This window comes from Galeopterus variegatus, unplaced genomic scaffold, assembly GCF_000696425.1.
Source record: "Galeopterus variegatus unplaced genomic scaffold, G_variegatus-3.0.2 Scaffold791, whole genome shotgun sequence".
Classification (NCBI taxonomy): domain Eukaryota; kingdom Metazoa; phylum Chordata; class Mammalia; order Dermoptera; family Cynocephalidae; genus Galeopterus; species Galeopterus variegatus.
In genome coordinates, this window is record NW_007726902.1 from 128090 (window position 1) to 153870 (window position 25781).

General features: G+C 45.6%; 1 protein-coding gene across 1 annotated transcript in view; it reads left to right on the forward strand.

The window, feature by feature from the left end:
* PANX1 (pannexin 1) overlaps positions 1-25781 on the forward strand; it is a 45363-nt gene that overhangs the window by 12272 nt on the left and 7310 nt on the right. Inside the window, exon 2 of the mRNA XM_008572477.1 lies at positions 14864-15003. Within this exon, the coding sequence (XP_008570699.1) occupies positions 14864-15003 (140 nt within the window). The remainder of the gene's footprint in view (positions 1-14863; positions 15004-25781) is intronic.

Here is a 25781-nt window from a genome sequence, read left to right on the forward strand (position 1 = left end):
ATCTTAACTGTCTTTTTATCTATTTTTTTAAGCTAAAAGATTAAACAAACAAACAAAAAAACCAGTTGGTTCACTTCTGAGCCTTTTGTTCCCCGTTTAAATTTAGTCAACAAGTAAAACTAGCAAATATTATTTATTAGGAAATGTGAAAATGTCTGCTAAAAATTTTTTCTTTTATATGTTGATATCTGCTTCACCTTTGATCTAGTGTAAGTGTTCTTAAAATTTTCAAAAAGCACAGTGGCTTCCCTGTGGAAAAGTTACTTCTAAGAGAGAGCAGAAGTTCTCATTCAGTTGTACACTTGATTGGTGAGGTTTACCTCTCCCTGACAGCACCAGGTTGTTCATTTGCAAAATAGAGAATGATACCTATTAAATGAAATAATACATTGAAAGGGGCCTGACACACAGTTGTATTCAGTAAATGTTGGTTGACTCTGAACTCGTATAAGTTAACTTTCTACAACCTGAAGGTACTGTGCAAAGTTGTGAGCCTCTAACAAGCTGTGATGGGCCTCATGCTTCTCTGCAGCTTTCCCGCAGATTCAGGCACCATTCAACTGGCTCTGGGGGCTCAGCTGGGAACTGTGACTTGTCTCCCTTCCTTTCCCTGGTGTTCTTCGAGGGAGAGTCCAGGGGCTGATGGTCTCAACGTTCTTCTTAATAAGGCTTCGTTCCTTTGCTATAAACACTCTAAGCCTTTACATTCTCAGTTTGTTTTCTTCGTTGTACACACTGAAGTAAATTATGGAACAGAAAAGTGATGCCCTTTTAAGAACTGAAAGAGCACTATTATGAAAGTTACTGCTTAATAGCAAGGAACAGCTGCATGGAGCACATGTGACCAGGAAGCATCTCTTCCTGTGGTCAGTTTCACCCCTGTAATGTAAGGGCATTGGACTAAAACTAGGTATCAGATGCACTCCAATGCCCTTCTGATTCTGGCAGTACTGTTCATACCTGCCTTAGGGTAATTATTCTTTTTCATCTTTTATCTCCATTCATTCATGTTTTTATTCATTAATCACTGTGCTGCGTGCTAGGGATCCATCAGTGAAGGAGGCAGACGTGGTCCCGGGAGTGTGCAGCCTAGTAGGGGAGGCGGCTACCCCAGTCATTTCAGGATTCTGACTGTGATAAGTGCTTTGGAACAAGTGCCATGGTGGGCGGGGTGGGGGGACGTTGAGGATGGCTTGCTGAGGAAGCGACACTCCAGCCAAATTATCCATCAGCGTGTGGGAACCTCTTGCGGGGAGAATGAATGTGCTCTCTTGGGGAAACTGAAAGAGTCAGTGTTACTAGTACCTGTTGAGCAGAGGGGGAGAGTGTTGTAAAGAGATTGGAGAGACAGAGGGTGGGGAGCTGGGTTTTAGAGTTTAGCCAGTGAGTAGCTGGAGGGCTTCTAGCTATGAGTGACAGAATCAGATATACTTTTAAAAATCTCACCCCAGACACTTTGTGCAGGATCGGTTGGATGGGGCCAGACACAGGTGTGGAGAGACTGGTTAGGCGCTATTGCAGTAAGTTCATGCTTACTAACTTGTGTGTGCTTTGAGGACAGGCACTGTCATACAAGTATATATCTGGGCACTGGCAGATAAAATTTCACCAGGAGCTGTTGCTGGGAGCTCTGCAGGCATATGCCCAGTGCCTCCCTAATCTTCTGGGGATGCTGGAGCTGATTTGGGGAGGACCTGAGCTGGTCACATTTAGTGAGTCTGCTCTGGGGTTTCATCATCACATTTGAAGCCCAACCAGCACAGCGGACGGTCAGGAGTAAGGCTGTGCCTGGCAGTAATGGGCCAGGGTCAGGAAGGACACCTGCTGAGGGCCTGTGAGGAGCTGGCAGCTCTGGGGAGTCTGACCAGGCCCTAGAGATTGATAACCAAAAGAATCTGCTCTGACCAGGTCAACTAAATTAGAGTGCCTTGGGAGACCTGGGGAAAGTCACCTGTCCACCTGTCCTGGAAAACATTTTCATAAGACCATTTTACTTAGAAGCAGCCATAATGGTGCCAATAAACCATAGGATAACCTGGAATACTTTTTATTACCCTTACCGTAGATCCCTGCACATAGGATGTAACATAGTAATAATCCCAAATCTGTTTGTCATGTACAACCAATAGAAGAACGGTGAGGCAATTAGGCAGGGTTGTGCTTTCCTCTCTCCTTTGACCCTTCCCCCTTCTTGTGATTATAAAGTGTTAAGCTCTGCTGGCCCTCTTCAGAACACATTTTCTGGGCTGCCTGATCTATGTGTCTCCCTAGTTGCAATCATCATATTGGCTCAATAAACCTTGCTATATGTGTTTGGTCTCAGTTTCTCTTTTAGGTCAACAGACTGCACAGCCAGAAGGGTGGGTGTCCCAAGAGGAAATATGGCCAGGGTGCCTCTTCATGTAGGCAGTCACTCCTAATGCCTTTTGCGGCTGTCGTTAGGACCAATATTAACAGCCACCATATGTTGACACCAGCTGTGTGCTAGGTCCTTTAAGAATGATATTTTTCCCAGCAGAAGTCATTCAAAATAGTTTTTCAGTATTGAGAGACTGTGTGGAATAGTGGTTAAGACGTGAGTTTTGGAGCCAGACTGCCTGGGTTCCTGTCCCAGCATGTCACACATTCACTGTGAGACCTTGAATAAGTACATAATTTCTCTGCCCAGATTCCTCATTGATGAACAAGGAAATAATATCACACAGGGTGCTGAGAGTTATATTTTTTTTAGTGGCTAGCTGGTAAGGGAATCTGAACTCTTGATGTTGGTGTTATCAGCACCATGCTTTCCTAAGTGAGCAACCATCCAGACCCTGTGAGAATTAAATGAATTTACACATACATGAAGCACTGGAACAATGTCTGGAACACAGGAAGCACTCAGTGCAGGTTAGCTGCTAAACACACCCCTGATCTGGTTATGACCCTTTGACAGGTGAGGAGCTGGGGCTGATAGGGTCAGGTACTGTGGTCACACAGAACAGAGCTGGAGTGCAGCTCTCGTTCCAGAGCCTGGGTTTTCGGGCACTGCTCTGCCCTTTCCTGCCATGCGTTTGAGGGACAGTGGACTGAGTGGAGTGAGCTTGCAGCCCAGCTAGTTTGTACTGGGCTCCAGCTTTGCTACTGTGGGATCATCCTTCCACCACTTGGATTCCTGCTGGGGAAGGGGTCTACTCTGTTAGAGTCATGACCAACCTCACTTCACTCTCAGCTCATTACTGCTGCCTCAGCCAGTCATCAGAAACGTGGGTGTATGGATTATGGTGCCAAAGACATTAAAACCCAAAACACACACCCCTACCCCAGAATCAAGTCTAGACTTCACAGCATGTTGTCCCAAGGTGTCCTTTATCTGACCCCCCTGTGCCCCAGGCACAATGGTCTGTTCTCCATCTGTCTTGCTAGGGCAATTGTCAGAATCCTGCAGACGTAGCAAATTGTATGGTTGGGTTAAGGCTCACACCCTTCAAACCCATTGTACAGACTGGGTCACGCCTCACATGCCAGTCTGGGTCACCAGACCCCTCACATGCCTGACTGGGTCACCAGACCCCTCACACTCAATTCCACACAAGGTAATTGGGAAAGATCCTGGGAGCCATTGGCAGATGACATGAGCTCAGTCCTCAGCTTCCTTAGCAGCACCAGCTTACAGCAGCCTCCAGCAGCAGTGGTGGTGGCCTCCCAGAAGGACCCGGGGGCCCTGGGAGCAACAGCCTCCAGCGGCAGTAGTGGCCTCCCTGTAGCCCCCCCAGGGGCATCCCAGGAGTAGGGGGCACTGTGGACCAGAGCCACTCATTCTTTATACTCAAGTCCGTTAACCCAGGACACCTGGGTGCCCACACACATCCACAGGCAATACCCAAGGAACACCTGGGTCCACGTGCACAGTTATGTATTTACATCAAATGCTTGGCAAGATTCTGAACATCCGAGGGAGCCCTGACCATTTTCCTGTATTTTTCTTACACCATCCTAATAGTCTGTCAACTTTAAAGACTCGTAAGTGTCTGCTTGTGCTGTTTCCCTAGCCTTTGTTAAACATCTGCCATGGTTTAGCCATTACCCTTACGCAATTTTTTTTTAAAATCTATTATCATTAGGGGTTTATATTCTTGGCTTTCTCCACTGGACTATAAGCCGTTGGAGGGCAGGGACCATGCCTTCTTTGTCTTTGAATCTCCTGCATTGCACACGGTACCAAGGACATAGTAGGTGCCCGGTGAATACTTCTTGGGTTAAACCTGGCACTGCTGAGCCCCGAGTGCCTTTGGCTGAACATCTGTGCTCCATTGCTCCATGTAGAAATGAGAAGAAGGGAGCCCTTGGCTCTCTCTGGTGTGCTGCTGGCACAGAGGCATTAAGTACCCAACTCTGATGAAAAGCTTGGCTGTTCCTTTTCTCTTTTTTGGAGCATTTGCCACTTTAGCATCTGCATGTGTCACGTGAAACCCAGTGTGGTCTATTTAGAATGTCCTTGTATTTGCAAAGAAGTCTATGACCAGTTATCTAAATCATAGTAACAGTTCTTGTAAGTTCTTTTCATTTTGTTGGTCACTAATCTTTGATTCATGATTCAGTCCCGAATTCAGATGTTCAAGGCGTTTTCACACAGAAAAAGGTTTCTTTGTTGCAGGAACTACAAAAGCTGACTTTTAAAAGGCATCTTTGAGGGAGAGATGATGCAAAAGGACTTAGCAAAGTTGGATCTAGTTTCAGCTGTAGCCCCTTTAAATCTAAGATCCGAGTTATCTGTGCCTGCTTTCCTGGTGCATTTGTTCTACAGTTTTAGAAGATGAGACAAACAAGTAAACCAGTAAGTAAATGTGAAATTAAAATAATTACAAGTCACTGAATAAGACAATACAGATGTAACAAAGGAACCTACATTTTTGCTTACCATGGTGCCTGACATACAGAAATAAAAATACTAGCTACCACTCGCTGAGTTCTTGCTGTGTGCTGGCACTGTGACAGACATTTCATTTAATCCTTATAGGAATGCTGCAAGGTTTTACCATTGAGAGAAATCAGGGAGGTTAAGTAACTTGCTGGAAAGTAAAAGAGAAAACCCAAAGCCTATTGAATATGACAGGCTCTTTAAACAGCATTCACGAATAAAGGTTCCAGAACCTCTATTTGTAGAAGACTTACCTAATTTTTCCCATTTAGACTGAAGTTGCTTGCCCATACGTAACTGGACTTCCACACTGTTTCATGCAAATTAGGCCACTGTGTCAGTAAAGACCAGCTCAACAGTAATCTCATTCTAACCCTTCATCTACCTAAAAGTGTCTATTAAAGTTGCCCTTTGGCCTTAAATGGCCTGTTTCTTTAACATTTTTCTTAAGCTGACCCCCCCCCCCCCCCCCCCGAAGCGCGGCGGCGCTGCCACCCGAGGGTTCGGATCCCACATACAGACCGGCTCCCGCTCACTGGCTGAGCGAGGCGTGGGAGCAACACCGAGGTTTGCAATCCCGTTGCCGGTCCCTGGTCCGGTACGGGGGCAACACTGAGGGTTGCGATCCGTTGCCGGACACGGAACAAAAAGACAAAAGACAAAAAAAAAAAAAAACCAAAATAAAAAAAACCCTGAAACCTGACACAATCTGTTATCTATATTCAGATTTCCCAAACTATCCTTTTTTTCTCCAATCAGGATCCAATCCCGCACCACACACTGCATTTAGTTGTCATGTCTCTTTAGTCACCTTATCCTGGAACAGTACCACAGTCTTTTGTCATTTGCAACCTTAACACAAGTGGTGAGCACAGGCCCTATTTGGTGCAATGCCCCTAGATTGGTGTTTGTCTGGTTGTTTCTCCATGTTCTGATCCAGATTCTGCATTGCTGGCAACAATCTCAGGGAAGCGTTGTGGGTTCTCCTCAGGACACCACCCAGGAGGAACTGGGTAACAGTTGGAAAACAGAATAGTTTAATCAGGCCCTCTTGCCTTAGGTCTGGTTGGGGGTGGTGCAGGGCATTCTTTGTAAATAAGTTGTGTGGGTGGAGTTAGTACACAGGGGCGCTGCAATTTGGCTGGCGTTGACTACCTCAGGCATCTGCCCTGTGCAGCCATGCTCTCAAGGTTCCAAGGACCTTTTTGCCAGTTACCTAGCTCACAGACCTGCATGTGAGAGGTCTGGTGACCCGGCGTTGCATGTGAAGGGTTTGTGACCCAGTCTGGACAATGGGCTTGGGGGGTCTGTGAGCTCCAGACCCAGCTCTAACTCAACAATTGGCCCAGTCGGCAGGATTACAGGCAGGTAAAAGAGCTCTACGCTGGTGATGCCACCTATGGCAGTCATGTGGTTCAAGTGCTATCTGCCAGCTCTCTCTGCTGTAAAAGTGCCTCTTTCCCTGTGAAATGGTAAGGCGTCCTGTTACTTTTGGACACTGTGTAAATATTGGGTTCCCCAAAAACTTCCACCCAGTGATGAATCAAATACTTCAACTATGGCTGCTAAATAAAGATTTTCCAACTCTATCCTTCCCTCTACATGTACTAGTTGGTTTCTTACTATTAAGAGGAACTTACCCTTTGTTTTTTAATATCAACATGGACTCATGTAATCCTTTGTTACTCAGTATTTTATAATCCATGACTGTTATTCATTTTGACGCTCAAACAGCCCCTGTCAGACTAGCTCCTGTGGCCTTCTGGCATTTTCTCCTTGGTTTCTGAGCACTTCCATACATCCTGGTACATGATGTTCTGGGCTTATCTTGTACTTTCTCTGCCCTAACCCTACAATTGGCCATTTCCATGAGGAGCCTTGGGTTCCTTTCAGTGGGTAATAGAATTTTAAAAACCAAGATTTAGATGCTAGATATGCTCATTATTACTGAGATGTCATTGCTCCTAGGCCCTTCCAGCAGATGAAGCTAGGAAATAGTTTTTCAAAGTGTGAATTTATAACGAAACTTGTAATTCCAACCCAATACCACTGGCTGCTTCTTCACCGTCCCCATCCCTTTATCCCTCCTTCTTTTACAATGAGAACCCTGGAACCCAACATCTATGTAGTTACTCATTTGCTCAATCCTAAACTTCACACAAAATAATTTTAGAATTTTTGTGGGAAGTTTAGGATTGAGCAAATGAGTAACTACATAGACGTTGGGTGCCAGGGTTCTCATTGTAAAAGAAGGAGGGATAAAGGGATGGGGATGGTGAAGAAGCAGCCAGTGGTATTGGGTTGGAATTACAAGTTTCGTTATAAATTCACACTTTGAAAAACTATTTCCTAGCTTCATCTGCTGGAAGGGCCTAGGAGCAATGACATCTCAGTAATAATGAGCATATCTAGCATCTAAATCTTGGTTTTTAAAATTCTGAATCTTGGTTTTAAAAATTCTATTACCCACTGAAAGGAACCCAAGGCTTCTCATGGAAATGGCCAATTGTAGGGTTAGGGCAGAGAAAGTACAAGATAAGCCCAGAACATCATGTACCAGGATGTATGGAAGTGCTCAGAAACCAAGGAGAAAATGCCAGAAGGCCACAGGAGCTAGTCTGACAGGGGCTGTTTGAGCGTCAAAATGAATAACAGTCATGGATTATAAAATACTGAGTAACAAAGGATTACATGAGTCCATGTTGATATTAAAAAACAAAGGGTAAGTTCCTCTTAATAGTAAGAAACCAACTAGTACATGTAGAGGGAAGGATAGAGTTGGAAAATCTTTATTTAGCAGCCATAGTTGAAGTATTTGATTCATCACTGGGTGGAAGTTTTTGGGGAACCCAATATTTACACTTTTAATTTGGCAATTGCACTGGCTTAAGAGAATGACCTTGTTTTTAGAAGATACATACTTCTGAGAGTAAAGGGTCATGATCTCTGCAACTCTCAATTGGTTCAGAAAAAAATTCTATATTATATATACGCATATATAGAAAGAGGGTATATGGCAGAATGTTGACAATGGTTGAATCTAAGAGCTGGGTATGTGGGGTATCATGGTAATATTCTTGTCACTTTTTTGTAGGTCTGAAAAAATTTCAAAATAAAACTTATAAAAAAAGGTTAAAACAGCAAAACATCAGTATCACTTTAAACTTCAAAGTGTCTATTATATTATTTTTCGTATGTTTGAATTGCTTAATCTCTGATGACAAAAAATTTTAAAAAATTTAAATACATCTAATACTTCTTTCCATCTTTAGTATACCATTGAATTCTTCTTATACCTTTTTTCCCTGGTATCCAGGTCATAGAAATTTTACTCATTGGATCGTTGTCATCGGGTTTTACATTGGATTTATATGAGTTCTTCTTCTGTGTGTTTTAGACCTTCCGGATATGCTAAGGAACTGGACTTCCCACCACAGTAAAGAAACCCCCCAAACTGCTACTTAGTTCTCTAGTCTGTTCTTCTGGGCGTAATCCTGGCTTTGTGGTTCCTTGTGGCCGTGACCTCAGTTCAGCTTCCTTTTTTCTTCTGCTCTTGCACTTAGCAGGCTATACTCATATTGTTTACGCTTTCATTCTTGATTGAATTAAATGAGCCTTGTAGGTTCCTTCTGAGGGCCACCAGCTTGGTTGGTTGGTCTTTTTGGCTGTGGGGCCATGAGGTCAGTAGGCACAGGCTGTGATTCCCTCCATCTAGTGAGAGAATTGCTGTACTGATGGGGCCCCATATAATCCATTAGACTCACAAGGGGAATACTCATTCATTCTAAGATGCTGAGTGGTTGTTTATTGCTCTGTACCACAGAGGATGGGTAATGTAGTATCTGGGACTTCTTGGGACTCATTTAGAAGGTAACATTTGATTATGCCCATCTTAGCAAAGGAGCAGGTGTTAGCCCTGAGGTGTTCTCTTCAAAAGCCAGGCTTAGCTATGGAAAAAAGACACCTGGTGATCCAATTTGGTTTAAAGGGAAAGAAAATTGTTATTTTAATTCCATTTTTTTTTGTTTGGGATGCAGAGAGTAGTTACATTTTCTCATTGGTTTATAACATGTGTGTGCCTTGGAGTCAGTTTCTGCAAAGGAAAAGTGAGGGCGATAATGGACAATTTGTGACTTTCACAATATATTTATTTGCTTGTGTTTGAAACTAGAGATGGGTTAGGGTTGTAGTCTGCTGAAAAGGTAAAAGGAGAGTAATTTTGCTCTTTTTTTAGAAAGAGAAATCATTCTGAGATTCTTGCAATAAACGTCATTTTGTCTTAATTTGTTGGGATCAAAGGTACTTTAAACAGATGCAGACCTGTTTCATTCCTGAGAGTACTTGTTGTTGTTCTGTGCTCATTTTTAAGAGCTGACCACTACCCATTTCTTACTACTTATACCACACATTCAGAGCCCTCTTTATATGATTATTCTTATTGAACTTGACAGTTTATAGTAGAATACTCTTGTAATTTTTTGGCAACCTTAAAGTATAGCCAGAACTTTTAAGTTTTGTGCTTTATACTTTGTATTATGATCAGTCTGGATCCCATATGTGTAAGAAGAGTGTGTGTGTGTGTTTAATTTATTGTGTTTACCCCACAATATTATTTTGAAGAGTAAATTCGTAATAAAGTGAATCAGAACCAATTTTATGTTTTGCAATGAAATATTTTGCAAGCTTTTAAAATGCTGTGTAGGTACTCATGCTTATAATCAATATAATCATTATTATACTCTGTTTTCCCTTTGTGCCTCCTAGAACAGCAACCCCAGGATTTATCGTTCCCCACAAAGAAACTCTCCTGGCTCCTTCCTTCTTATTCCACCATCTCTGACCCAATTTTCTTCACAACCTGTGTTTTTGCTTCTTCTTTCTTGTGTTTGTAAGGTAAAGATAAAGGCCTGAATTGCTATCCCAGCTCACAACCCACTAACCATGAGATCTCGATACCTCACTTTCCTTATCTTTAAAATGGAGTGAAAGCACACAGCAAGAGTTACTTTGCTTCTTCTGCCTTCCCACCTGCCTCAGACTCTCTATCTTGTTAGTTACTTGAGCTTAGAACCTCTTCGATTTGAACATTCCTCTCAAACCCTCCCATCTAGTTAACTAGATCTTTCTATTCGTGTTTTTATTTTTATTAAACTTGTGGTTTTGATGAGTTTCATTAACTCCTCAGGAGGCCTGGTTCCTGTGCTCTCCCACAGCACTTAAATATGGAAACCACACAGAAAACTTAGTCCCACACAGCGCCCTGGGAAGGCGAGTGGATGTGTTTGTTGGAAGGTGGCTGGGGCTTGCTCAGACCTCGCAGCTTTTTAGGTGCAGGCCCTCCTGACAACCCAGTGTTAGTAATGCATAAGAACAAAAAGAATGCTTATTACAAGAGAAAGGAACAAAGGAGAGAGAGAGAGAGAGAGAGGCGACAGTAAACCAAAGCCTCTCCTGCTGCACTTGGACAGGCATGGAGAGCTGTCCCCATGCTGGCGTTGGTGCCATTGGGAAACCTGTGGCTGATTCTCTGGCTCTCCCTGGCACGGGACCTGTTTCCCGTTAGGCCATGTTGCTCTCTGGTTCAACTACAGATACAGGTCTGCACCAAGGGCCTCCTGGGCTGCCCCTCAGGAAGAAGGTTTGATGGCACCCTGGGCTTGTGGTTGACGCACCAGGAAGGTGGACAGAAGTCTTTGGTGTTGACCACTTATTTACTTGATGTTGTGGCTAATTCTGTGGGCCCAGTGAGCTCACGTCTCCTCCTCATGATCTTTTGTTATATTTGGCCAGACACATAACCCACAGCTTCCTCATAACCCACAGCTTCCTCTGTACTTCAGCTAACTAGAAGTAGTGTTCATTGCTGTTCTTCACGCAAACCTGAAACTCACTTCTTGCTTTCTGCACAGTTGTAAAATGTAGTGCATTTCTCACTAAAGCCGTTCCCTTGAAATGACAGTGCCCTCATTAAGCTGACACACAGCAGAGTGGAGCATGGGGCTCTGGCCAGAGGTTCTCATGGGGCTCTGTTTATTCAACTACTAGATTGTACGGTGATACCTTACAGGGATGCCTGACCATTAATTAAGACTGTATTTATGATAGTACCTTGAAACTTTTAAAACTCCAAAGAGATGTTATTTATTTGATACACTATGGTCTATGAAGTTGAGAGAGACAGAGTATCCTGTCTGCAAAGACTTGAGATATTATTAGAGGAGATGAGACAGACGTAGGTGTTTATAGGACATGGCTAAGGTGATTTTCTGCATGTCTGTGATGGCTTTAAAGTGCTGTGGGGTTAGTAGGGAGGAAACTTCGTGGAGAGGGTGATGTCTGAGCAGGGCTTTGAGAGATCGACCATTGAGGTATATGATATGTGTGGATGGGGTATTGACTTAAACAGGTATTGGAGAGATGGCCCTGTGGGCACAGGGCATAGTGTGAGGAAAGGCACAAATTTAGGAACATATCAGGCCTGTACAAGCCACAGCAATCGTTGCGTTTGATGGGAGCATCAGTTTGGATTTGTGTCCTGGGCAGTGGGGGTTCAGTGGGGAACCAGTGAAAAAATGTTGAGTCAAGGAAATGTCAAGATTAGAACTGAGCTTCAGGATGAATAATCTGGCAGTCGTTTAAAACAGGTGGAATAGAGAGAAACTGGAAGCTCTCCTTTCTGGAAGACTACTAGGAAAATACATGAACCCCTAATGTGTTTACTTCCCAATATTTTGGAGAGTAAATGAGATAAAGGATGTGGAAGTACATTTGGAGAAATGAGTCGGGATCGTCCAGGTCCCAAGCTTCCTAGACGCTCCAGCAGCAGCTGACCACCCCAACACTGTGCCTTAAGTCAGGCTGAGCTGTCACACCTTGGATGAAGGTGTGGGGCTGCACAGGTCAGCATGTGCTGGGCCCCTGCCCCCTCCTGCCCTTGCCTGGCTCTTGACTTCCTTAACTTCGTTTACCATTTTTGGCTTGAGAATACCCATACCTGGGACTTGATCTGTTTCTTTTCCCAGATTTATCCTTGACCCTTCCCAGGAGGCTCTTCCCTTCCTGGCCACTTGGAGGAACCACCTGCTCGGAGCATCCCCATTCTGACAAAGCCCTAGTCCCTAGGACCTCCCCTGTGTGGCCTTGCTAGAGTGACTGGCCAGGGAGGACTGATGAAAAAGACTAGGAGTTGGATAAAGATTCAAATTATGGTGCTACAGTTGACTTCCTGGGTAGGGGATCCCTGAACTACTTTGAGCTTCAGTTTCCTCCAGGGTGAAAGGAAGATAAGTTGTCTCTCCACCTGGCTGTGAGGCATAAAGGAGGTAATGATTAAAGGGCTGGTTGGTGTGCAGTGGACATTGGTTGTCCACTGTCTTTTCTTCTGACTTTCCATTCCAGATGAAGAACGTTTCCTTATGAGCACAACATGTCCTTAATCTCTTTTTCTCTAGACTCATATTTTCCTTTTGCCAAAGCTTTGGTATAAAAAGTTTAGTTATATGTGCTCCAGGAGTTTCCACCATTTCCTTGAGGGATGTCCCTGAGATCCCAAGAGAGAATTCTGAAGCACTTTTTCCTATGGAAAGAATATTAGTAAATGTTGGATACATACACTGTGAGGACTATATCTAAGGAACATTCTGGGCCAGGCAGGCTTTTGTGAAATCCTAACAGTATTGTTCATTTTCATAAGTGAGTATTTGGACAGATGTTCTCAACCACGCAACTTACCAGTAAACTTACCAGAAATCAAACATTTATAACCCGAGACCGCCTGTTGCCTGTGTGTTGCTGTTGCAATCAAGCCTCAGTAGGTGAGTGGCAGAGAAAAGATTTGACAAGAACAGCGTGGGGTTAGCCCCAAGATCCTGTGCCATCCTAACTACTCTATTTTTCATAAATGTAAGAACTCAAATTTAATGGGATGAGAGTGGGAAGGGACTCTGACCTGTCCCCAACTCATATTTAAGCCATTCCTAGCTGGCGAGAACTACCCCTGTTAAAGGACACTTTCTGATGGTTTGTGATTTTTCATGATGATCTCCTCCATGGGCTCCCTCTGGATGTCCTGAGATGCCAAGAAGTCCATTTTTGATGTCTGTGGACATAAAGGCACCTGAGGAGGAAGAAGGGGTGCCCAGAGCCTGGCCCATGTACCCTTCCTGCCACAAGAATCTTATCCTCATCACTTCCCTCTCCTGCTACAAGCATGAAGGCCACCCCCTCCCCAGGGAAAAGTGACCCTTTGCGATCTTTTATGTGCCAGGGATTAGGGAAGTGCAGCTTGGTGTCCTTCCACTGTCCCTGTCCTCTCTCCATAGGGAGGGGAGGGAGTATGGAGAGCATGCTCCAGTCTTTCAAGAGAGACCAGAATCTTCTCATTACTTCATCTAGAGAAATGTGACACTTATGAGCAACTACTGGGAACCAGGCACTTTAATAAGTGCTGTAGCAACTATTTTTTTTTTTTAGTCACCACAAGGTTAAGTGACTTACCAGCTATGAGTCATCTAGCCATGAGTGGCAGAGCTGGGTTTAAGTAGGACTTGTGTCAGAGCCCAGGCACTTAGCAGTCTCCCGTGCTGTGCAGGATGTGGCAGATAGTGTGTCTGCTGTGGGCCTGTATTAGTCCATTTCTGTTGCTTATAACTGAATGCCTGAAACTGGGTAATGTACAAACAGATGAAATTTATTTCTTACAGTTTTGGAGGCTGGGAAGTCCAAAGTCTAGGGAATACATCTGGTGAGGGCCTTCTTCCTGGTGGGTGACTCTCTACAGCAACGCAGGGTATCACATGGTGAGAATGGGCTGAGCAAGAGAGAGGTAACCTTCTCATTTGCCATCCTTATAAAGCCACCAGAACCACGCCCATTACTCCACGAATGGATCAGTCCACTCACATGTGCACACGTGCACAGTCCTCATGATCTAATCACTTCTTAAATGCCCCACCTTTCTAATACCATAATCAGATTTCCCACCCTCTTAGCACTGTTACAATGGACATCCATCTTCAGTGAGTTTGGGGGACATTCATTGCACAGCAGGGCATCAGAAGCTGGTCCCTGTGCCCGGGACACCCCCCCCCATACGTGCTTGATGGGGCAGGGGAGGGGTCTGGGCAAACCCCTCTGCCTGCTGGTGAGGACGGAGGAGGCGGCCGCTGCCCTGAGTCCCACGTTGGCCAGTGAGTGAAGAGCATGAAGAGTCTCCAGGTGTAATTTTGACGACATAACGGTGGCATTCGCAGGGTGTTGCAGTCTTCACTTTGCTGCAGACAAAACCAAGCTCCCGAGTCCCTAGTTAATGGCAGGGTCCTGAGTGGGACCCAGCGTCTGCACTCCCCTGCCAGCGCCCACCTTCTGTTGGGAGGTTTGCGGTCTTGAGCGTTTGCTTGGGCTGTCGTTTCGCCGTTTCTTCTTTTTTTTTTTTTCTTAGAGGAGATGGAAAACTGCTGATTTCCCACCCAGTTATCTATTACCAAATATTTCTTCAGCCTTCTCTTCCTCAGGCTAGAAGTTCTTCGTTTCTTTGTTCTAAAAAGACTCCTTTTTGACTCCAATTTTCTGCATCGAGTCTCCTCTCTTCCCTCCCCCTTTCTCGCATCCTTACCCCAAACTAAACTAGCTCTGTTTATCTCTACATTTCAGGCTCTTGTTCTTTTCCAGCTCCTTTTTTCTTTTTATTGAGGTTTCACTTCTTTCAAGAGCTTTTTTCCCCCAACTGAGCCCAAGCTGCTATCGTGACCAGTATTGGCCCAGAAAACTCTCCAATGCTCAATTTTAATATGAACTTGGGTGTTTGTTTTTAGTTCTGTCATCACTAATGTCCCCCCCTCCCATCTTGGTGCTCCCTGACTTAGATAACACAAACACGAGGCAGCTGGGGGAGAAGGGGTGGGATGGGAAGGGTCCAGTCAACTTTGTTTTTATTCATTTGGAACAATCTGTTTTGTTTCTCAGGTACACAAATAAGCTGTTTCTCCCCGAGTTCTTTCTCCTGGCGACAGGCTGCCTTCGTGGATTCTTACTGCTGGGCTGCCGTTCAGCAGAAGGACTCCCTGCAGAGTGATTCTGGAAACCTGCCATTGTGGCTGCATAAGGTAACGGGAGTCATGTTCACATCTAACCTGTTTGCTTTCTAGATGTGGAAACTAAGGCCCAGAGAGGCCGGGCCAGTGCACAGCCACACAGTTATGTATGCCTGACCTGGGCTGTATCTCAGATGATAAAACTGTAGCACTTTAAAGGTAAGGGGAACCTCGGAGATTACTTAGTTTGACCCCCTCATTTAGCGGATGGGAAAGTGGAGGCACTGCTTGGATTTTAGCTCTGTAATGGTAGGCACCTCCTGTGTCTTAGTCGCCTTTGCATCGTTAATGCCCAGCAGAATGTCCTGTCCATGCTGGGTTCTCAGTACATTTTGATGTCTGAATGAGCATAGTCAGAGAGTGACAGAGCTAGGACTCAAGCATAGCTCCTTGGCTGGTGCCTTTCCCCACCCTACACAGGGTGTCTTGGGAAAAGTAAGGACCAGTATAGAGTTCAGTTGCTTCTAACTGATGTGTTACTGGAGCATTGAGAAGCCTAGTGATGACTCTTTCTGGGATGCTGGCTACAGTACAGCTTTTGGAGTAGATTCCTTTGCTTTCTGATGGATCCAGATACTGCAAGGAAGCGGAGATACTACACAAAAGACAGCAATATCCAGATTCCATATCCTACCGAGAAGAGGTAGAGGTCAGGAGCTCTGTGGTCGGGAGAGTGCTGGGGGGGCGGGGCGCATTGGGAGACCCACATCCTGTGCAGTGAGGAACTGGGCTGGAGTGGGCATGTTTATAGAACATTCTCTGTGTAATGAAGTGACTGCATTAGGTCTTCTCTGTGCTTAGGAAAGGAGGACTTTGTTTTGGTGTGTCATTTATTTCAGTCACTGGTTCTTTTGTCCATCATGAAAACAAATAGCATGTTTGTGTATCTTTTGGTAGTCTCATCTGCTGAGGAAAGCATGGAATTTTAGCTTCTGAAAAGCCAAAAGCTGAAGTCTGATGGACTCTGTCCTGCTTTGAGCTACTCTTGGAAACACGGTCAGCATCCTTCTTTTTAAAAAGAGCAATCTAAGTTTGCCATGACTCAGAACTGTTTTCCTTCATGTTTGTTTTCTGCGTGCCATTTGGCATAGTGATGCCCAGCAGTGATTCCTTTCTTCCTTTGGGTTGGGCTTTTCACTTCGATTTTCAGTCTTGGTGGTAGGTGGGTCCTCGTCAGCTTTGCATGGTTTAGTAGCCAGGGCAAGAAATGATAAAGATCTGCTGTGTGAATGGGCACAGTTCCAGAAGTTGAACACCTTTTTATGTCAGTGTAAACCACACTGTTGTAGTTTAAGTCCATTTGTTCTAATGCTTTTGTGAAGATGGGAATTAGTAATGAGTCACTGGGCTGGGCATTGATGCATCCACAGAAGAACATATGGTCTGAGATTGTCTAATATAAGAGTTGGCAGGGATGTTAGCAATTGTGAAATTTTTAGAGCAAGAAGAAACTCAAAAGATTTTTATCCAGATGTATTGTACGTGTACAGATAAAGGAATCTTGAGAGATCCAGCCCAAGAGTCACATACACATGCTAAACTCCTAGCTCATTGCCTCTCTAGTCAAGGAACAGTAAATCTGGCAGCAGTGTGGGTAGCCCAGCCTTAGATTACCTGTATTAATAATAGATTAAGAAGCTCTTTTTCTGGCAGTGGAAGACTAGCTTGTTTGGACAGAAGTGTGGCTGAGTGTCTTAGTAGAGCTCTTGCCAGATTCACAAGGCTGGGGACAGAAACTGAAGTCAGGACCTGCCAACTTGGAAGGATCCTGGTCAATACTCCCAGCCTTCTGGTAGGGACCCTGAAAGGCTGTTCCTTGGGAGTAAGGAATGATCCAGAATTAAACTAGCTCTCATAGAGTCCTGGTCTGAATCATTTCAATACTGATTGAATGAAGGAGATTTGGGATTGGCAATGTCTCTAGTCTACCTGCCTGCTAGAAGCAAAAATAAATCCTCTCTGGGGGAAAGTAACATTATCCAGAGCCTCAAATTCTTTCTTTAGTTTTTCACGTATGATATTCAGGACTCACTCAGAAATAACCAGGGGTACAAGAAAACTAAGAGAAAAATCAGAAATAGAAACAGACCCATAGGAGATCCAGATAGTAGATCGATCAGATGTGCATGTTAAGTGATATTAATAATATGTTCAAAGAACCAGGATAATATGGAGAATTGTACAGAGAACTGGAAACTATAAAAGAATCAAATGGAGATTCCTGAGCTGAAAACAATATAAGTGACAGAGAGTGGACTTTAGCTGATGTTGACTGAGGGCCTACCATGTGCTAGAATGTATTCTCGGCATCAGAGAGCCACAGATGACGTGGTCCCTCCCTGAAGGAGCTCACTGTTCAGTGGGAAGACAGACGTGAAAGAGGACACTGAGAAGGAGTAATCAGAAAGCTAGATGGAAAGAGAGCGTGGCTATCATAGAAACAGGGGAAGGGTGTTTTCAGACCACAGAGAACTCAGTTAAATGCTGAAGCATAGAAGCCATCAGGGTGAAACAGAAGTTATTAGATTTAAAGAAGTCATTAGTGGTCCCGGCAGGAGTGATTTTAGTGGTGAAGTAGGAGCTGGACGGTTGTGGGTGAAGAGCAAATGGGAGGTGAGGAAGTGAAGGTGATGGGAATAGACAGTTGCTTCAGAATTGTTTTTTCTTTTTCAGAAAGTACTCTCTTCTGGCTAACCGGAAGACAGAGTAACAAGCGGGATGGTAACTGGAGGGGAGGCTTAGGGTCCAGGAAGATTTTGGAATATGAGGGTGGTTTGAGCATATTCAAATGCTGAGAAGAGTCTGAAGGCGCAGAGCCCAGCAAGTACAGAGACCCGCGGGGAGGGTGCAGCCCTTGCCTTGACCGACCGTGGAGCACAGGCTGGCTTGTAGAGCATCTTGGAGGACTAAACAGGTGTATAGGCTAAATGCTGGGACAGTGGGAGCCATCGGGGGTACCTGAGCAGGGTGAACGTGGTGGTTCCAAGAATGAACCCTCAGTGATGGTGCGCAGGAGGGAGTAGAGGCAGGGAGAGGGCCGCTTGGTAGGTACCGAGTGAGGGGTGAGGGTTCTGATCAGGGAACAGAAAGGAAGAGAAGTGGTTATTTCCGAGAAGGCAAAGAACGAACAAAAAGCAGCACTTGCTGTCTTATTGTTGAGTATAAGATTACAGTACAGGATAGCCAAAGGTCATATCAAGTGCCTAGACCAGGGGTCAGCAGACTTTTCTGGGGAGAGCCAGACAGTGAAGCCTCATCATGGCAGGTCACATGGTCACTGTGCAGCTACTCAATCCTGTCGAGGTAGGCACAATTGGTGGTGGCCAGATTAGGCTCAGGGGCAGCAGTTTGCCAACCCCGAGTCTAGGGTGATAGCAGTGGAGGTGGTGGGAAGCAGACAGGTGCGGGGCGTATAGAAGGTGGAGCCAATAAGATGTGCTGACTGGACATGGGAGGATGAGGGAAAGGTCAGAATCAAGGACATGGTCAAAGTTTCAGGCACTGGGTGGAGGTGAGGCCACTCACTACTTTGGAGAAGCCTGATGAAGGAGCCTGAGTGTGTTAAGTCAGAGATGCTCGGTGGCAGTGGGGTGTGGTGTCTGGAGACGGCGGGGCACGTTGGAGCTAGACATGTGGCGGTCTGTCAGAGGATAAGTGGTATTGGAGGCTGTGGGGCTGAGTGGGTTTCCTAGGCAGTGAGTATGGACAGGGGTGAAGTCTGAGGGGTGCTCCAAGATGGAGACAGAGAGAGCCAGGGGTGGTGAGGAAAACGAGAAGGATGTGCATCCTGGAAAGAAGGACTGTGTCTGTGTGATAACCATGTCAAATGCTGCCAAGAGGGCGAGTTAGTCAACTGGGATGTTGATTACCTGTACATTTGGGTGGTGGGATGGGTTGACTTGTGTCCCCTTCAAGGTGTGTTGAAGTCTTAATCCCTCGTGCCCTAGAACGTGACTTTATTTGGAGTAGAGTTGTTGCAGATGGGGTTAGTTAAGGTGAGGTTATACTGGAGGAAGGTGGGCCCCTAATCCAATATGACTGGTGTCCTCATAAGAAGAGGGAAATTTGGACACAGACACACACAGAGGGAGGACAGTATAAAGACACTTGGGTAGAAGACAGCTGTGTGACAACAGAGACCTGGATAGGGGTTATGCTGCCACAAGCCAAGGAATGCCTGGGCTGCTAGAAAGCTGGAAGACATGAGGAAGGACCTTCTCTTAGAAGCTTTGGAGGGAGTGTGGCCATCCAGTTTGTGACATTTGGTTGTGGCAGCCCCAGCAAACTCATACGGGTGGTTAGTGAGAAGTCAAGATTCTATCCTAATTGGAGGAATAAAAACTATGCTAGATATGAACGTTAGTGTGGCTTTCTTAGCCAGGCCAGATTCTGTAATCACATCTCCTTTATTTCCACTTTGATCTCTTTTTCAAGCTTTCCTTTTTCTTATTTTGTAAAATGCACATAACATAAAATTTACCTTTTTAACCATTTTTAGGTGTACAGTTCTACAGCAGTAAGTAATTCACATTTTTGCACCACCGTCACCATTACCCATCTCCTGAACTTTTTTATCTTCCCAAACTGAAACTCTGTGCTCATTAAACAGCATTTTCCCGTTCCCTCCCCTGCAGCCCCTGGCAGCCACCATTCTGTTTTCTGCCTCTGAGTTCGTTCACTCTAGATACCTCACATAAATGGAATCTTACAATATTTGTGCTTTTGTGTCTGCCTTATTTCACTTAGCATAATGTCTGCAGGGCCCATCCCTGTTGTGGCACATATCAAAATTCCATTTCTTTTTAAGGCAGAATAATATGCCACTGTAAGTATACACCACGTTTTGTTTATCCATTTACCTGTCAGGAGACACTTGGGTTGCTTGTACCTCAGAGCTATTGTGACTGTTGCTGCTGTGAACATCTGAGTCCCTGCTTTCAGTTCTTTGGGGCACATACCCAGAAGTGGAATTGCTGAGGTTTTTATTGAGTTTAGAAAGCTTTCCTGTTTTCTTTTGGCTTCTCCACATTCAGCAGATGCACTGTCAAGCTGGCAGCGGTCATCTCATCCAGGCTCTTCATTTCACAGAGGTGACCCTGAGGGCCACAGCAGTAATGCCCTGCCTGAGGTTCCATGCCAGGTGGCGGGAGAGCTCACAGCCTCCTTCAGACATCAGATGTTTTTCACATGTGAAAAAGGGACAGATTTAACTCATATGGCTTCAGAAGTCTGGACTGTAACCTATGAACTTTGGCTCTACCCAGGAAGGGTCTTTCCAGCAGCAGAGCTGTCCAGAAGGGAGCCCGCTGCTGCCCAGGAGGTCCTCAGTCCAGGGTGCCGTGGAGGTGTGGGCTGTCTTCCTATATCCGTGTTCCCCACCCTTGCTGCTGTATCTTCATGTGAGACCGGCTCCTCAGATGTTGCTGACACCAGCTGCAGCATCCCCACCCCTCCTCATTGTGGCTGTCCTCCCAGCACCCGTAATTCACTCAGGACTTTGGTAGTGACCGGTACCTCTTCTCCGTCCTGAGGTGACAACTGTGTCCTCCTGGATGGCACACCTGATGCCTCATTCTCTGTCTCATCTGCGAGGACGTTCACCTCCTTTCCAGCTCAGTCATGCCTTCCGTGGCTACCTCACTCTGAACTTGTTACCTGGAACTGGATTAGGGCCTCCCACTCTCTACGGCCACCTCCTGCCTTCCAAGGCCTTCCCCACCAAGTTCAGAGAAAATGGAAGCTCAACACGAGGACGTCCTCAGCTTCCTGCCCTCAGACGCAGCACATGTGCCCGTGGCAGCACCAGCTTCTTTCCTTCCCCTTCTGACCAGAGGCTGGATCCCTCTGTGTCCCATTTGTGTTCTGTCCTTATCTCCAAGTCAGCCTCCTCTCCTGAGCTCCAGATCCGTCCTCCCAGCTGCGTCCTGAACTTGAGCACTCGAAGTTCTGGCACGTGCCTCCAGTGCGTCTTGCTCAAGGTGAACTTGTTTTCCCTGTCCACCCCGCTGTGACCTTCAGTGAAGGAGATGACACTCTCACCCTGTGGCACCAGCCAGAAATCTGAGAGCCATTTTGACTTTTCCTCCTTGTCTGTCACAAGTCGCAGCATTTCTGCTTTCTTGGATGGCTCTTAGATCCTTCTACATCCCTCGTCCCCACGTCTGCCTCTCCAGGGCAGTCAGCCATCCTTTCTCCTGGACTCCTGCAGTGTCTCCAAATGGCTCCCACTGCCTCCATTCCTGCTCTCCTTTCACCTATTTCTACATAATCATGGGATGATTTTTTTTAACCAATCTGGTTTTATCATTTTCTAACTAACACTCTCCAGTGTCCCTGTGAAATGTCCATATTTATTTCTAAAAAACAAACTGTTTTGGCTAACAACATGCCCCTCCCTCTGGTGCCTGTGAATCACTCCAGCCGAAGCCCTAGGCCCATCTCCAGCACCCCTGTGCTCCAGCGATCATGAACACACACACGTGTCTTCTTGGAGAGCCTTCCCCTGTCACCTCCTCTCTTCATCTGGCTAATTCTGAATGCATTATTCTTGTCTCATTTTCAATGTCATTGCCTATCTAGAAGCTTCCTCTGAACCTCTGGGCTAAGGGTATTGCCAAGTTAAATTGCTTCAAGGGCCAGGTGGGTCAACGTGAAGCCTCTAGGAATAAGATCGTAGGTGCACTGTGTGGACAGTAGGCAGCATGTCCTGCCTACAGGCATTCAGACCCTAAAAATGGGGTGCTAGCCAAGCAGAACCTCTGCTGCACCCACCCTGGTCTGCCATATTGCCAGGTTGTGCATTCCCAGAGCAACATGCACTTTTCCTGGAATCATCCTTGGATAGGGTAATTAATTGCCTTAATTATACTTAATTCTGTATTTCTAAGACTGTAAGTTCTATGCAGGCAGAGACCACATCTACGTCTTGTTCATTTGTGTCCCTCTGGGGCAGCGCATCGTCCATAGTGTGTGCACAAAACACGTGTGGAAGAGAGGAGAGGAAGGAGGTAGCTTGTCCTTCTGTTCAGAACCAGACTTGTTCTCCAGGAGCATTCTAATGCTCAGAATGGTGGGAGATTAGAGGCACAGGGTGTATTTAAATACTTCTCAATTCAATTCTCATGCCAGATTAAAACCAGGAGACTCAAATTCCCCTAAAGAAATCATTCAGTGTAATACTGAAGTAGAGAGTTTATGGCACAGGTGAAATCAGTGGTGTAATTTCTTCCCACCTTTCATTTCTCCATGTCTCTTCCTCCTCCCTTCTCTCCCACTCCATTCACTGCTGATGGCCTCCAGCAGCACTAAGGAGAGGGTGAGGTCTGTGCTGGAGATGTGGGTGCATTCCGGGGGACCGGCAGATGGCGCTTTAGGACTGCCTGATAACTGGCCTTTTTTTTGAGTGTTCTGGTTTTTTTGTTTCAGAATTTCAGAATGTGGGCCTCTGTCAGCAAAATTTCTCTCTGAAACAGCAAAGTAGAAAAACAAAATGCCAATAAGAACAAAAGAAAATTTAAGTGGGCAAATCTTTCTTTATTTCTCTGAAGTGGATTCACAGAAACTTACTTGTAGGGGTCCACTGAGGCTGCCAGACTAGAGGTTTCCAAATCCTAGGACTTACTGAGGGCATTTGTGAAAATGCAGGGTCCTGAGCCTTGTCCATGCCATTAGGTTTGAACCTCCAGGGTTAAGGCCAGGAATATGGTTTTCAGCAGTTTCCCAGGAGATTCTGATGCTGCTAGCCCAGCTTGGGTCAAGTGTGGGCACCGCTGACAAAGACCAGTGTTTCTCAAATTTTCCATACATGCAGATCAACTGGGGGTCTTGCTGAAATGTAGACTCTGATTCAGTAAGTCTGATGGGGGCCCAGAGTTCTACATTTCTAACAAGCTCCTAGGTGATACTAAAATTGCTGGTCTGTGGACCACACCACTCTTTGAGAAGCAAGAATCCAGAGCTAAGGTTGGAAAACTATGACCCACATGCTTGGACCAAATCCAGCCCATCCCTTGTTTCATAAATAAAGTTTTATTGGAACACAACTATGCCCATTCATGTACACGTGATCTGTGACTGCTTTCACATCGTAATGGGAGAGCTGAATAGTTGCAACAGAGCCCACATGGCTGGCTCACAAGCCTATAGTATTCACTGTCTAGCCCCTCACAGGAAAACGTCTGCTGACTCCTGATCTAGAATAGTAAAGCCCTCCCCCGCCGATGACCATAAACTCCACTGAAAAGCAACTCCCTGCCTCACAGGACAGTTCATCCCATTTCCATACAGACCTGTGAGAAGGCACTTCCTCCTTTCCCTTGAAACTTGTTCTAATTCTCCTGGCAGGAGTCTTTTCCTTCTTCCATGCGTAGATGCTTTGCTCACCATCTTCTCTTCTCCAGGTCTCCGTGCTGGATCCCCTTCCACACCCTTCATCCCTAATGTCTCCCAGCACAAGGCACAGAACCTTGGGTGTCTTCCCTTGGTGCAGAATAGAAGGCCTGCCATCTTTATTTCCCATCCTCTGTATGCTGCTCGGGGAGTACATTAGCTTTTTTGGGTAGCCCTTCACTCTTGACTTCCTGTGTCTAGGGTTGTTTGTCAGTGGGTTATTATCTGAACAGCATATAGCCAGAACAGATATCCCTCATGCATCTTTTTATTTCACTTCCCCAGAGCAGTGTGTTCTTGGTTTTCCGGCTTCCTACTTGCTCACCATTCCTTCCCATCTCTTCTAAGATTTGCTCTTTGCCTGACTCTTCAGTGTTACAGGGACTCAGGTCCATCCCTGGTCTTTTTGTCTTCTCTTTCTACCTGTTCTCCTTGGATGATCTCAACTGTGCTTTTGGCTTCAACCATCCATGTGTGGACAAATCCTGAATTGTAAGGCCAGCCAGACTCTCTCCTTTTATTTCCAGTTATCTACTACACGTCTCCACCAGGATGTTCTCAGCTACAGATACCTCACGTTCTAACTTTCTCATCTTCTTAGCCTGTCTCCCACCTCACTCCTCTGTGCTGTGAATCTGGTCCTCCTTGTTTGTTTATTTCAACTAATGGTACCACCACCCATGTCCTTGCGTAAGCTAGAAACCCGGCATGAAACTCAGTTCTTACCCTTTCCGTCCCTCACTCCTGAGTGAGCACTGAAATCGTGTCTCTCCCTGTCTGTGGCTCTTGGATCTGTCTTCTCTCTTCCCTGCTGCTGCCACCTTTGTTCAGTATTTATCACTTCCTGCCTCTCTGCTGCAGTGACCTCCTGCCTTGTCTCTCCTCTCCAGTGGGTTCCCTCCTCTCCTGCTGTAGTCATTTTCGAAAATCAATTTGATCATGTCCTCCACCAGTGGCTTCCCATTGTGTGTACTGGGGGGATTTGGGGTCTTCACATTTCGGTCCCTACTTACCCTTCGTATGAGAGTCCTAGACCTGCCGTAACAAATTACCACAACAAAAGTTTATTCTCAAAGTTCTGGAGGCCAGAAGGCGTTGGCAGGGTTGATTCCTTCCGGAGGCTCAGAGGGAGAATGTTGTGTGCTTCTCTTCTAGTTTCTGGTGGTTGCTGGATATCCTTGGTGATCCTTGGATGGGAGATGGGTCACTCCAGCCTCTGCCTCTGTCTTTACGTGGCCTCTCCCCTGTGTGTCTTCACATGGCCCTCTTGTAAGGACACAAGCCATTGGATTGGGGTCCACCCTGATTTAGCATGACCTCATCTTAACTAATTATGTCTTCAGACACCTTTGCAAACTTTATAACATTCTGAGGTTTTGGGTGGACATGGATTTGGGGGGACGCTGTTCAACCCAGTACACCCTTCCAGCCTCAGCAATTTCTACTTCCTCACTCGCAGGTTTACTCATTTACTTTGGCACTCTGGATGGGTGAGAGTCCACCCGACAGGCAAGGAGGAGAGGGTTCAAGGCAGAGGAAAGAGGGTGTCCAAAGGGCCCCAGAGAAGGTGAAATATGGGCTAAGTCTTCACTTGATAAGGCTTTGTTTTAATTAATTGCCTCACTGCACTTTTTTTTTTTTTTGTCCTTTTTTTTTGAGACCAGCCACACTGCGCTCAGCCAGTGAGCGCTGTGAGCGCACCAGCCATCCCTATATAGGATCCAAACCCGCGGCGGGAGCGCTGCTGCGCTCCCAGTGCTGCACTCTCCCGAGTGTGCCACGGGCTCGGACCCTCACTGCACTTTAAGACATAGTCCAGGTGTTACCTCTTTTATGAAGCTTCCCTGACTCCCTAGGGACTTTTCTATCCCCTCAGTACTTAAAACTTACATATTTTGCAGCCATCACTTTTATGTTTTGATTATTTAACTATTAGCTTGTATTCCCACATGGCCTGTGTGATCTTGCGGCAGACTCTGAGTATGTAGTCCATGGGGCCTTGCATCCAGCCCACTGTCTGGCACATCCACAGCAGGTGCCAGGAAGTGTTTTTGAGTAAAGTTACCCAAATGCATTTAGTCCCAGAAGACGAGATCACATACATTTCAGGGGAGCAGTTGTTCAGTCCTGATTGGATAGTTCTTTGCCTTAGATGAGGAAGAGGGGATTTGATTTTTTTTGTTTGTTTTTGTTTGCTTTTTATTTTTTTTTCCTTTAAATTTTTATTTTGTCAATATACAATGTGGTTGGTTATTATGGCCCATCACCGAAACTTCCCTCCCTCCTCCCTCTCCCCCCTCCCACTCAAGAATGTCCTTTCCGTTTGCTTGTTGTAACAACTTCCAAAAAATTGTAGTTGTTATATCTTCTCCCTCCCCCAGTTTTTTTTCTCGTAATAACTT